This window comes from Lipophrys pholis (genome assembly GCF_963383615.2).
Source record: "Lipophrys pholis genome assembly, chromosome: 15".
In the NCBI taxonomy this organism is placed as follows: Eukaryota; Metazoa; Chordata; class Actinopteri; order Blenniiformes; family Blenniidae; genus Lipophrys; species Lipophrys pholis.
This window is the reverse complement of record NC_137642.1, coordinates 8,837,096-8,851,785: the sequence shown is the minus strand read 5'-3', so window position 1 is coordinate 8,851,785 and position 14,690 is coordinate 8,837,096. Positions and strand designations below refer to the sequence as shown.

The window sequence follows — 14,690 nt, the reverse complement described above, 5'->3', positions numbered from 1 at the left end:
ATTTATCGGTTCCGCTGCTTCACATTTTCCACTCGGTTACTGTCCAGCAGTCAGTCACCCACAGCAGCGATCCTGATTAATGAGGAGCCGGGACAGTTTGGACACGCCTGCACCTCCATCTGCTGCAGGCACAGCTCCGTGCCGGTGGGGTGACCCAGTTCACTAACACCACGGTCAGAACACCACCTTCCCCTACCGCAACCGAACCACAGTGGTTTGTTCATACTGTGGATCTCAGAGAAAGATCACATTTCCCAACACACCATGAATTACACAAACACTCAATGTGACAAAGCAGCAGATTGTTCAGGTACTTGATGAGGTACTCTTGAAATACAAGAGGATTGTGAAATCTGTTCAAAGATAAGTGATAATTTCAGCCTATTTAGATTTTTTTATTATCCTACAAGTTAACTCAAGGTTATTTTGATCATTTTTTCCCCGTATTAACATTTGTGTTTATTTTTGACTAATTAAAACAAAAGTATGTTTTCAAATATTATTTGACGACGATAGTGTGTAGAAATTCTCCTGTTTAACACACTTTGAGTAAAGGGTTCACAAACTATGTCGATGTTTATTTAAAAAAAAAAATCTTTCCTTTTCTTCATTAGAGAATCAGTACTTTTACTAAATTTTTTTACACAGATACAAAATATTTGTACTTTGTCCAACTCTACAACACGACAGTCAAAGAAACACAAGCGTGTAAAATTTAAAAATCTTTTAATTCTCATCTCACAGCACACCATGCTGCTTTTAACACACTTCTGTACATACAGGATGTTGCATTGAAAGTTGCCAAACTATTGCACACTGTCAGTTTTGGAAAAGCAAATATTCTTCTTCTTTCTTTTTTTTTTTTAAGCTTATTTCAGCCTCTCCTCCGTCTTGTTACACAGCATCACTAGTACAGTTTGTCAAAATGCCGAACGACAAAAAAAAAAAACCTTCCTACTTGATTTGCTTTTGGACAATGAGTTTGAAATACTTCGAAGAGCAATTGGCATTTATTTTCTTGATACTTCAGGATTTCTCACAAACTTTGGTCTTCATATTATAAAGCTCATCATCTTCCAAAGTTAAGCCTTTTTTTTTTTTTTTTTTTTTTTAAACAAAACTTCCAACTGAATATTCAGGATTTATTTGTAAACATTTTCGGCCTAATTCTGCTTAATTTTACAACTGATAAATTAAGTCTATTCTCAACTTTTCTTTTTACTTATAGTCACAAACTGCAAAAAAATAAATAAATAAAAAAATGTCCATAATGTGACTTTAATCAGCAATAAAATCAGTGGAGAAACAAAAAGAAAATCAGCAGATGTCCGAAAATTACTTTGAGCTTGTGCGAAATAATAGTTTTTATTTTAAATTATCTTATTGTAGTATTTGTGAATATTACCGGGCGCGTACATTGTTTTTTTTTGGTTGAGGAAACCTTCACAGACGTTTATAGAGCCAAGAAAACAGAACCCAGATATTCAAATATACAATTCATCATAAAAATGTGCAATTTCAAATCTGTGAGGATGAATTTCCTTTAAAGGCGCAGGAGGTGAAGTTCGAAGTTATTCAGAGTCGCCTGAGCACGTGCCTGCGAACAACTGTGGGTAGAAAACATCGTTTTGGTCGGAGGATTTTTGGGGGGGGGGGGAAATGCCAAAAGGCGTCTCCCCCCCCCCAGATTGTGACGCTGGAAGAGAGGAAGCAGAGTCTGGGTCTCGTCCTCGTCACGCTTTCTGCGCCGCCGTGTCGCCGGCTCCGGTCTGCGGGGAAAGCTGCTGCAGGAGCTCCATGTAGAGTTCCAGGCGGCTGAGCAGAGGGGTGGTTTTCTCGGCACGCAGCAGCGTGGAGTAAACGTTCTTGTAGGTTTTCAGCAGCTCCTCGTCTTTATTGCTGTAATGAACACAGGTGAGCTGCTCATGGGCGACCACAGGAATTTGTACAATTCAGTGGAGGTGTCCATCCATTCCTTCTAACGTCACTGGTCACTGGTAGGAAATATTGAGTCGGGTTTCCTATCAATTGCAGGAGTCTTGATGGAATTAATTATACATCTAAGTTAAACAATTTGCCACATGATGCCATTTCAGACGTAGTTCAATTCGATGTAATTTTTTGTCTCTTATCTCCCTTCTAATTACAGTGTAAATGTGTAAATATCCTTTTTGTGACTAAGATTTTGAACAAAGGCCTTTAAATCCTTAAATTAACATTACCAGAAAAATTTATTAAAATGTTTTATTACATATAGTGATGAAAACTGCAATTGACCCATCTGGAAAGAAATAGAATAAAATCTGTATTTTGACTATGTCACAGTCTTATAATTCATTTCAGAGGAGTAATATCAGCACAGCCAACAACTACTGTGTACAATTTCTTCTTCTTTACTTTCCCAGACATCAAGAGTACAAAATAAGGTCTTGGGTTTCATAAATCATCAGCGAATGACTGATATGTTCCTATACTTATCTTACTAGAGATCCTAAAATAGTAAATCTAACGAAAGCTGCTGAAAAACTAAAGCTTACTGGAAATAATCATAAATATTTGAACTTCATATTCTCTGTATTTATTCAATTGTTCCTCTAATGAGGGGATTGTTTCCGTTATCCTCCATTGGCAATACACACAATTAAAAATCTGTTTACATACGTGTGATGATTGACATTGTTAATAATATTAATAATAATTATGTAGTGGTGAGCACTCCCACCTCATATTAAATATATCGATACTTCAGGTCCAGACTTTTTATGAAGTTTGCGTGTCGTCTTTGTGTGTGAGCTTTCCACACAGTTCATTTTTCTTCCACAGTCCAAAACAAAAAAAATTTGAGTTGACATTTAAAACGCTGACTCAGATATTTCAAGTGTTCAGACCGACTCATCATTGACTCGACAGCTGAAAGCAGCCACGGGACATTGCTCACCTTGGTTTACGTTTGGTCGTTGACATCAGCTTGATCAGCTGCAGCAACAAGAAGGAGAAACTTGGCTCAAACACGCCGATTAACTTCACGACTTCCTCCAGGTTCAGCGCCGACGGGGGCCCACCGGCCACTTCGGGAGATTCGGCGTCCGCTTCGCATAACTACGGGAGGAAGGAGGCGTCGTTTTTGCAGCGCGTGACAACAAAACAGGCAACCCGGATGACACGGAGGTAAAGCACGGGCGCTTCACCAATCCGCCACTTCCAAACTTACCTCCGCCTGCTCATCCAGAAGCTCGGTGTGAATCAGTCTGAAAGCGTGGCGGGTTTCGGTCATGATCTCTATGGCGCCAGTCAGGCTCTTCAGCTTGGCTGCACTGCTGCTCTGACCTGTGACGACACCAGATGAACCGTCACTCCCGGAAACACTTGAGAAGAAATGTCGCCGTGCGCTTCCGCCGCCGCGATAATGATGAAAGAGTCGCTCACCTGCCATGCTGAACTCCGCAAAAGCCACCCTTTCCAGCAGCGTGCGGAGCAGCTCGCAGGGCGCGTCTTTGAGGCTGAGGAACAGACAGACCGCCTTGCTGTAGTGAAGCTCGGCCAGGCTCCGATGCTGCTTCCTCAAGTGTTCATCCCCCACCTGTCACACCATTAGGAGCCAGAAACAAGGACAGTCGTCAGCGCGTCAAAGCTTTTAACTGTGAAACACGGACGTCACATTTATCCAGGATTCCCTTGGGTATCGACAGACATCAGGGCGGGGCAACAACGATGGTAAAATTAGTATTAAACATGTGAATAAACATAAAAAAAAAAGAAAAGAAAAAAAAAAAAAAGGAAGGAGCTGCCAATCCAGAGCCAACCTGGAAAACTGCCCAATGCACAAGCTCCTTTTGAGAATATTTGAGAACATCTTAACCTCACATGCAAGTGTTGAAACGCAATAATACAAACGTGGCGTGCTGCAATCAGCCATTTTGAAAACAAAACTCAGCATTCTCGGGGGTGCTGAGTTCAGAGGGGCGTTTCCGTTATTACTGCCGCTCTCCAACGCAGGAAAACAGCTTGGGTTTTTTTTTTGTTTTTTTTTGAGGTCTGAGCCAACTGGTAAGCAGCATCAAAGATTAAGTTTTCATCAGCTTCAAACACGGAATCCAAAGAGAGAGGAGGCGCGGGAGTGCAGTGTCATTGGATTCACTGCAAGTGAGAGCTTTTATGAAAACTGTCTTATTAAGGAGGGGGGAATTTTTTTTTACTTTCACTGGATTGAAACGTGAACCAGCACAATGGGAGAGCATGTCCTGTATGAACATACAGATTGCTGCAGGTTGTTAAAGCAATACTTTGGACCCAATAGTTTGTGTAGGGGACGGGCTCGGACCACACAGCCCTTTAGTTTCACAGCCAGTCCTGATTGATTTTGCAAAGCTAAACTAATCTTTAGTGGTGGGGGTGGGGGTGGGGGGGGTTCCCCTTTGTCATTCAGAGCACTGCTTGTGGTTTAAATGCTTTAAAGTCTTAAAGGCACCGAATGTTGAAAATGTAAATTATTACAATGAAAAAATTTTTCTAAAACACCATGTACTTTAATTTCACTGATTATGACTCGACTTGATTGTTTACAGTTTGCGTCACACATTCAGTGACGTTTTAGTGTGTGTCCGAATGCTCCAAATGTTTGGGATCCACTGATTTACGCTGTGATGTGACAACTGAAGATCGTATCCTGGTTCCCCACCTGGTTACGGAAGCAGCTGTGGTACATGGAGGCCAGGCGGTGGTGGATGGTGGCGGCCCTGTACTGGTAGAGCGGCTGCCGGGCCGACTCGGTCTGCAGGTCGCAGTATTTGAGGGACTTCATCATCGCCTCGGTCACCTCGCGCTCAATCTGTGAGGACGCACACGGGGGAAGTTTATTACGCGTCGTCTGTCAAATTCTGACATCATTGAGAGTATCTGTTCGTTCATGAGCCCACCTGCTCCTGGGCCTTCCTGGACAGCGGGGCGTAGTCCTGCAGAAGCGTGGCCAGGGTGAAATAGGTGGTGGACAGCTCCCAGTTTACGCTGTCCCACACTGCCGGATGGCTCTCTCTGCCTGAGAGCGACTTCATGGCCCGCAAGTAGTAGTCGATAGCCTGCGGTGCAAAAAGTGGATGTGCAGCGCCTCAAATTCAGGATGTGATGACATTGATAAAAAAGGTCAACCAGCACTCAAAAGAAGTACTGTTCCACGGGCTAAGTGCAAATTGTCAGTGCGGCGTTTGTGCTTCAGACAGTTTGCTGTGTCACCTTGTTGTAGTAAAGAGCCTCTTCAGGCGAGAACTCGCCTCGGCTCTGGTCGGCTGACACGGCACAGTGGGCCTGAGCGCAGATTCTCATCAGCCTGCCGGTGTTGCACAACAGTAAGGCGGTGTTGGTGCTGTCCCCGATGGCTTCAAAGTCCTTCATTCCCTTCTCAAAGAAGGCAAAACTCTTTTTCCACATTTCCTGCTCTGCTACAGACACCGACTTTTTCACTGGGGAAGGGGAGCAGAAGGCGAGTCATGCATATTTATGAATCATTTTAATCCATACTTCCACTGTTACTGACTGAAACTTTTTTCTTCTTTGCAATTTCCCTTCGAGCGTAAAGCAACACGATTTCAATAATACTTCAAATTCTAAAAACACAAAGCAAATTACATAAATAAATACATAAGGCCACCTCAAACGTTCAAAGGAACCACGGCGATTATACCGTTATCCGTCTGGTCCTACACACCCTCTTTCTCAGTCTGCATGGCTGCAGCTTGGTTCATGTAGTACACTCCCATCTCGTTGCGGATGTTTCCGAGCCTTTTGAGGACCTGAGCCAGCTGGTCCGACGTGTGATCTTTCAAAGCCTCAGAGATGAGCAGCTCATACGTTGCCTCGTAGCACTTACTGCTGACAAAGAGCTGGTATTCAGGGTCCATGGCCAGGTCCGTGGCCATATGGAAGGCTAATGTGCGGAGAGGAAACAAAAGACACATTTTAATCATATTGCAGAGATGAACCGTTGTAGATCAGGCCTTTAATAGTCTGCTGACGTGAGCAAATGTGTGCGTCTTCGTCGACCGACCCTGGCAGCTGCTCTCTCTGTGCAGACTATGCAGGATCTCCTGGTCCTCTTTGGTCTGGTAGCTGTACTCCTCCAGGTAAGCTGCTCTGTTGTTGGCGTTCTGGGCCAACATGAGCTGAATGTCTCCACACAGAGACAGGCACTGGCTGTGAAATTGCAGCACTCGTGGGAGCAGCGCGCCGCTCACCGAACAATAGGCGTCTGAGGTAAAGAGTAGGAGGGAGGTCGAGTTATGTTGCTTTATGGAATATTAAACCAATCTTTGTCTTTATAGTTCACAAAGAAATACAGGAATGAAGAGGTTGTGATGTCAGATACATAGATCATCAACAGTGCACCACTACCAACTATACACTTACCATAACACTGCAAAGATAGTTTGATGTATCGCAAGGCTCGTCCGTACTTCAGCAGGTTTGTGGCTGCATCCGACAGGACGTAGTAGGCTTTTGAGGCTTTGAGGAAGAGCTGCAGCTTCATGCGGTGCTGCCAGGAGCCAGGGATCATCCCAGAGCGCGTCGGGTGCTTCTGGTCCATCTGCAGGGGCCCCACTGCTTACACAACACACACCAACACACACACACGAATGGAAAAGAGCAGGGAAAAATAAAGCGTGGACTTCAGTGAAAGGGCTTGGCTTCGTCCTGTGGAAGCAGTTATTAGATCAGCTGTGAGAGAAACACAGGTCGCCGACCTCTCTCAAGTAGAAGGGAGATTCCTTTCTCAGCACCACAGGCTGCGTTTGCACTTTTGTCCTCATATTTGAGCGGGATTGGCGTGTTCGGGTCTGCAGCCGGGAGGTCGCTCTCCTTCTTGATGCTGCCGTCCACTGACTTCAGCCCCTGTCCAGTGTAGCGGCAGTGAATTAGAACCATGTCTTTACCGAACACTGCAAACGCATCATCTTTACAAGACCGTTCATTGTGGGTAATGTACTGTACAACTTACACTACCCACAATGCAACTCACCACACATTTCTGGAAAAACTTTGGAGTTGTTAGCTCAGACCTTCTTTCGAAAACAGAAATCTTTTTTTTTTTTTAAACATTGTGTTTTGAGACCTGACGTGACTTGAGATCATTTCTAGATCTTTTCATAATTTTTTTTACACTGCATACAAACTTGAATATAGAAATTAAGTGGACTTTTTTTTTTCAATAGAGCCCAGAAAATCAAACTCTTTTTTTTTGCTTACCATTAACAACACAACATTAAAAAAAAAAAAAAAAAGACTTGCCTTTAATACGCAGCTGAGAACGTGTCTGCATCGCTCCTCCTTGTCTTGGGAAATAGGAAAAGCACAACTTGGCTGCAGAAATTCAAGAAAAAGTTAATTATTTCTGAGCTCCGCCAAACTGACTTTTAGCTGCGTTCTGACCCCGGCTGGCCAAAGTGAAGGAAAAGTCAGGAGGGTGATTTAAAAAGTGACTCACTCTAATCAGATGAGTGGATTTGTATTTCTCTGGGACCGACAGCTCACCGACCGACCGGATCACGGCCACCGCTTTGCTATCGTCCTGTGGGGAAGAGCTGTAGGAGCCGTTATCGTTGCTGTCCTCCGTCAAATCCTCGTCCTCTTCCTCCCCGTCGTCGTCGCTGTAGCTGTCCTCTGAGCCGCCGGCCCGCAGCGACTCGCCTTCATCTTCTTCGGGCGGCTCGTCGAGCTGGAACAGCTCTGACAGCATGTAGTGGGCTGAGGCAATGATCTGAACAGACGGGAGATGGAGGCCATCAGGACCGGAGTCAACTTTAATCAATCTGAGCTTCTGAAGTCTCACAATTCCTCCACTGACTGAATATGGATTTAAAAAAAAAAAAAAAAAAAAAAAACATGAATCAATAGCTAAAGTTGAAACTAATCAGGATTTTAATATTAAGATCTCCCAGCCTGTTTTACTACCCGTCGATCATTTCTCTACTTCGTCTTGTGACAGCAGGACCTGAGTTTGAACCTAATCCAGGTACTTGGTTACACATCATCGTCCACGTCTTCTCACGACACATTTCACTTTGAAATATGGAGAGGACACGTCTCTCTCTCCTCTAAAATCCACTCTTACCTGCGGATGCCTGTCCTGATCTAGAAGTTTGACGCAGTTTAGGAGGAGCGTTCTGATGGTGCCGTAGTGCTTTCGGTTCTGTCTCGCCTTCAGCATCAAGTTGCTGGCCACTCTGCAGGAAAATGAGGGGGGGAAAAAACAAATGATTGCATAATACTTCTAATCACCGCTTTAGATCGTATCATCAGTTCATGTGCTTACTATTTATAATGTATCGAGCGAAACACACACGGATTCTCCTGCCCTCAATATGTCCAAGATGCTCACCTGTACAGTAACACGGCCACGGGGAGAGTGAAGGGATTCTGACATTTCTCTTCTTCCGCCTCCTCACACAAAGTGGTGAGATCATAAAGCTTCACAATGTCACTGCCGCTGGCTGTGGAGGAAACCAAATATATTCAGAACGGTTGCAAACAGACGAATAATTAAAAGCTCTAAAGCTTTTATTGACTTTTACCTTTGAAAAGCCAGTAGGTGTGGCCCTCTTTGGTGCAGTTGGACTTGAGGAAGGAGAGGATATTTTGGGCGATGTCTTTCACCACTCTCGTGGAAAAAGTGGAGTTTTCTAGATGAGGGATGTCTTCGGTTTTAATCATCTCATATTTCTGTCGAGGAAAAAACATCAAATCAAAAAGGAATAAAAGACATTTCTGGTTGCCCCAAAGACAAAACTCATGTGCTCATTAATATACAAATCCATGCAAAGAAAAAAATAGAAAAAAAGAACCTCAGGTATGATCAGATCAATATTTCATATAGTGAATATGTGATGTACTAATGAAGTTTTCCTTCTGGGTTCACTGTCAACTATTATATGTCAACGATCATGCTGATGTGAACACGAACAATAACAAACGTCAGTGTGGAATGATAATAATATCTTCATAAGTAAACAATAGTTTACCTGAACAATACCGTTGACGTGAAAACACATGACAAGTTCTGGGACGTTGCACATCAGATTGTCCAGCCAGTAGTCGATACCGGTCAAAATGTTGATTGGCTTATTGTTGTCCCTGGAAAACACACACAAAGAAAGTCAAAGAAATTTGGATGCTTCATTAAACAGGACCAATGTCGTCAGTCTAACGTGTGATTCAGGGAAAAATTTTAATTTCTAGTTCAACTACTGAGGTCAGCTAAACCAAATTAAAACCTGACCAACAGAATCGCAGCTCGGAATAATGCGTTACTTTCCCTGCAGATTCACTTGCAATGCAGATATTAACACCTAATAAAAGGCAACAGGTGCAGAAAGTGCAGAAAGACATGCTTTCAGGGTCATGATATTTTTAAATTGATAAATAGTGGTGAACGGAAGCAAATGCAAAGAAATCCTCACCTGAGTCTCAGACTGACAGCGGGATAGCGACCACCTCCGAAAATAGGCATATTGGACCCGACCAGCATGTGGATATCCTCGAACGTCCACATGATGTTTCGCACAAAGTCGTTTCTTAAACCCTGTCAGTGACAGCCAAGTGTTCACATCAATGACGGAGCTGCTACTTGTAGAGATGTATGACCGAGATCCTGTAAGGGATTGTGTTACCTGGCTGTTCTCCCCTTCGTTGAAGAGAGTCGGGAGGTTCTGCTCTTTGGGTACGGATGTCAAATGACCCAGAGCAAACTTGCTGTCCACAGAAACATGTTCCTACACATTTGATTACATCAGTGTTATATTTATTTTATTTCACCCTCTCATTCATTGCAAAAAAAAAAAAAAAAAGCAGTAAATCCAGTACAAATGATACCAAGCAAAGACCCAAAGATAATCTTCTCCTTATTCTTTCTCTAATCTGGAGCCTCATGACGTGTACCTGTTTAGGAACGTCTGACTCTTCCACATCAGACGACTGGCTGGTGAAGGCGGTGGGCCACGACGAGCTGAACTCCTCGGCCTCGTTCTCCTCTTGTCCCTCATCCAGGTTGTCTGGTACAGGCTCTGCAGCCCCATCTCCGTTTATACTGCAGAACACACAGACCGTATCAAAGTACAAAAGGTAAAAAAAAAAAAAAACGTGTTCTGTTAAATGAGGCGTACATCCACTCAAATGATTCAAATAACCGGAAAAAAAAAAAACCCTCACCTGTAATAGAGGAACTTGGACAAGATTGCTTTCTGGTACCAGTGCTCTTTGCTCTTCTTTTTTCTCTGCCATTTCTGATCGATCAGCCGCTGATAAAAGTCTTTCAGCCACGTCCAGTCTCCTGTCTGAAACACAAACACATCCGAAAGATTAGGATTACTGAAACAAGGCAATATAAAGTTTGTATTTTTTTTCTAAAAAGTGATTAAATAGAACAAAAAAAAAAACTGAATCATGACTTTGTAAAGTGTGGAAGTGGTGTACCTGAGACGACCTCATGAAAAGCTCCTGGATGTCCAACTCATCTAAAAGCAGCGTTCTCCCCACACGGTGAACGGCCATACTGACGTGGGACTTGCTGTAAGGAATTTTCAAAAGCTTCTTGATGTTCTGAAGGTGACAGAAGACGTTGTTAAACTCTCCGGCTCGTTCTTTCAGAGAGTTATGGAGAGAGAGAGCAGATTCACAAACCTCTGAGTCTGACACCACGTCGACGTCATCCCCGATGCAGTCGATGAAGTCGTAGGCCATCCCAAAGCTGCAGGAATACAGAGTGCAGTTCTCATTATCAATAGGTCCTACTGATCAGCAGTAACTCCCTATTTAACCACAGCAGATCCAGACTTATTATACTATTAAGTCTCTTTTCTATAATCAGAGGAAACTAGCAGAATACATGGTGTGGATTACACACTGGGCCTAATGCAGACACACCACTGAGCACTGAGCAGTCTTCTTGAGTGCATTCAGACTAGTAACGACAGAGGCCATCTGCCCAGCAGGTTGCTGCAGTCCTGCAGAGCTGTGAGCGTTCAGCCTTAAAATACAAAGTCTGATGAGTGCCCGCCTTCTTTTAAAGATATTCCAGATATCTCAAAACTGTATTATGTCCCAATCTCTGTTTGGGTTTTTTTCTTTGCTGTTTTGAAGCGGAGAAGTAATCCATACAATAGTGATGAGTATCAGCAATTAACCGATACCTGGAAAAGGGCTTGCTCTTGCTGCTGGATCCTAACACGGTGGTGCCAGCACTGCCCAGCTGGGGGTTTTCCCTCAGCCAGTTGGCAGGCGGCAGCTTCAGGTCGGTCTGTTCCTGCAGGAGGGCATAGCTGGTAGGAGGCGGGGCAGCTGAGTACTTGACCACAGCACGGCTCTTTATCTCACTGGAACCCGAGCAGATTGCAGAGTCCTGTGAATAGAGAAAAAAAAAAACCATCACAGTAAAGGTGAAATGCATTTAACACGCTGGCTGGTGTTGATTATTAAGAATTATATTTCTTTCATTTTCTGTATGCTACAGAATACGACTGTACGCATACAACATCTGAGAGGCAAACTTTCTTGACGTTTTTAGAAAGAAAATACTTATTTTACTATCCAGGCTCACAATGTTAAAATGTTGTACAATTCTGGTCATTAACACACTTTAAAATATTTGCTTTCAATTTACTGTTTTTCTTCCTCATGCTGCAAAGTGTAGCAATACAGTAGTCAAGTATATTGTTGTGTATAATATCCAGGCTCAAAGTCTGAAAATTCAGTGTGTTAAGTTGTTTTTTTGCTGTTTACAGTCTTGATGTGCTATACCAAATAGATTTAATTATTATTGATGGTTTGCCAGTATAGTGCTTGGCATATTTGCGTCACAGTGACACTTGTTATTCCTGTGCATGTGTGGGTTTTCACTGGCTGCTCTGGTTTCCTTCTCCAATTTGAAAACAATGTCCTGTGACACATGTGATTGTAACTTGCCCAGAGGTGTGACCTTGTGTGTCTTTGTTTACGAGCCTTGTGACGGACCAGTAATCTACTCAAGGTTTACTGTGCCTATAATTACATTGTGTCCGGTTATTGCCACTTCTGCACAGGCGGAGCGGGAGTGAACCGACGCACAACCAAAAGCAGAATTTCCAGTCTGTCTCGCTTGCAGTTCAGTTGAAGAAATCGAGAGATGAACATGCCAGGCCATGAGAAAGAGCAGAAAAAAAAGCGTGGACAGAGGTATACAACTCGCTAAAGGAAATTTATCGAGTTGTATATCTCTGTCCAAGTCGTCTGCCTACTGGTTGTTTGATGGTCTGTTCGCTGGTCCTCTGAGCAGGACTCTGAGCCCTCTTCCTGTTACCGGTTACCTCTACAACCTGCACCTATTTATCAGCACCAAGTGTCCCAATAATACAACAAAAACATATCTAAATAAGCTAAATACCCTACCAACAATAGGGATAAATTGGTCCTATGGTGCCTTTTGCAAATTTTCCAGCTGCAGCCAGATCATAACCCGGATAAAGTCAATGAAGCTTGTGGATCACTAGCTGAGTGACTGAGAACGATCTCAGTAACTTGGAGAAAATGTTAAGTTACAGAATGCAAGTTTGGCTACGTTCACACCACAGGTCTTAATGCTCAATTCCGATTTTTTGCTAGGATCCGATTTTCTGGCATGATCGTTTCAAACGCGACCTGCTGAGCACGCCATTTACTCATTGGTCAGCTCCGATTGCTAGATGTGACTCGTTTTTTCCAGCCCAAACAATGTAAAACCAAAACACATCAATAAAAACCAGTCCAAATCTCACCCTGTGTAGAAATCATGTTAAAATCATAAAACTATTATATGTGTAATAATAAACATGCCAAAAAAAACACACAAATGCACACAAATGCACGAAATAAACTTAGTTAAAAGTAAGAGAGTTTGGGGGATACCGCCATATCTGGCAAAGCTGGTCAGCCCGGGTGGATTCATTTTCAAGTGGTTGTTAAATACGAGCCAAAATCTAGACATGATGAGGGAAAAATGAGGAGAATGAGGGAAAAAAGAGAGCATAGTGTCTAACTTTTAGCTTTTAACTTCCTCCGGCGCTTGTCCGTGACGTCAGTCACACGTCAATGACGAAGCAGTCGCAAGTAGAACAATATCCAAATCGGTACCACGTAGGAACGAGGCCTGGGTCTGGTGTGAAAAAAATCTGAATTGATGCTTTCACACGGCATATGAGTGACATGTGAGTGAAAAATGTGAATTGGGTCGCATGTCCCTGCAGTGTGAACGAGGCCTACATGCATATCATATGGGGCAGTGGCGGCCTAGAGATTAGAGAAGAGAGACAAGGGATCAGGATTGCGGGTTTGAACCCCACAGCTGACAGGTCACTGCTGTGCGTCCCTGAGCAAGACGTTTGACCCCCCCCCCCCCATCAGCACCACTGCATTCTAGAAATAGGATGGGTCAATGCAGAAAAAAGCAATTTCCCCAAGGGGATTAATAAAGTATGATTAGTTTATATTTTGTTAGTTTATTATTTCACACCTGCATTTAATTAAATAGGTCCAAATTCAACACTAGCTGATTTTCTTTGGATTTTCTGCAAGTGTATGTTTTCTTTTATTCATTTTATGTCAGTAATAGACTGTGTGTTGTGCAAAATGTCCCTTTTGCTTGCATTTGGGGTTGTTTGTTGCTTTCCAAGTTTTAACTGCGGCATGCCACCGTGACAGCGACTAAATCCATAAACAACTGGTGGTGGGAAAGACGGTAGCATTTTTAACTAATGAATTAAGCATCTTATGCACTCGGAGCTGGTGTGATTCCTCACTCACATGCTTGTAGTCTCCACTGATCTCTTCCTTTTCCTCCAGGGGAGTCCCAGGCTCCCCGTCCCAGGCTGATGCGCTCATGCTGCACACTTTAATCCAGCGATCTCTCGTCAACCACACAGCATATCCACAGCTCAGGGTAGTCTTGTCAACGCTTAAACTCTTTTTTTTTTTTTTTTTTATGTAAATGATTCTGGTAAAGTTGATGGCAACCGTGGTGAGTTTGCTAGCCTGGCGAGCTAGCTCTTCGGGAAGAGCAACGGAGACTCGTAACGGCTTTAAAAATGAAAACAAAAATAAAATAAAAAAATAAACAGAGACACAATATTGTTAGTGAATTACCACTAAAAGGCACTCACGTGAACAGCCGCAGGTGGTTTATAAAGTATGCTAATATTGAATTGTGAGGTATTTCTCGCTGTCGGCAGCCAGCAGTGTGTTTACAGAGTACACGTTAATGACCGCAGTGATGTAACAACTTCCGGTTCACAAAATTAAAACTAGATGAATTAACCCTATTTGTCATTTAAACTGTTTCAAAACACGAATAAATAGAGTTTGTTAAAATTGTGTAGGTAAATTAATAGTTAGAATTGGTTCGCAGGACTTTCCGTGCACAACAATAAAAAGAAGAACTATAAAAAAGACATGACTTAACCGGAAGTACTTTTAGTATTTTTTTTCTAGAACACTCGAGCAGTTTCTCCTTCTATTGTTATCTTATTGCGAAATTCCCCACAGGAAGTGGAATCCACTTAACTCACTTTCGCCCAAAAATAACACACTTCCACATATTAAGTACATTTTGGAATTTGCTTTGGTTGGTTTTTAGCTTGCAGTGAACTGTTAAAGAATATATTTATTAGTCAGGTGTTCTTTTATGTGATGACAAACCC

The 14,690-nt window shown here is 42.9% G+C and overlaps 1 protein-coding gene across 1 annotated transcript; it reads right to left on the bottom strand.

Moving 5' to 3' along the window:
* Positions 1–711: 711 nt before the first annotated feature.
* Positions 712–14,262, bottom strand: edrf1 (erythroid differentiation regulatory factor 1). The gene is made up of 25 exons (XM_080481238.1): positions 13,798–14,262; positions 11,175–11,383; positions 10,666–10,732; positions 10,459–10,584; positions 10,195–10,319; positions 9,925–10,072; positions 9,657–9,758; positions 9,447–9,568; positions 9,009–9,120; positions 8,562–8,709; positions 8,369–8,480; positions 8,102–8,213; positions 7,475–7,747; positions 7,279–7,350; positions 6,735–6,882; positions 6,400–6,591; positions 6,041–6,241; positions 5,702–5,920; positions 5,230–5,456; positions 4,917–5,075; positions 4,679–4,828; positions 3,427–3,580; positions 3,212–3,327; positions 2,939–3,099; positions 712–1,899 (listed from the first exon to the last, which is right to left on the bottom strand). Exons 1-25 carry the CDS (start codon positions 13,873–13,875, stop codon positions 1,734–1,736), a joined length of 3,699 nt encoding a protein of 1,232 aa, XP_080337364.1. The 5' UTR covers positions 13,876–14,262; the 3' UTR covers positions 712–1,733.
* Positions 14,263–14,690: the final 428 nt, after the last annotated feature.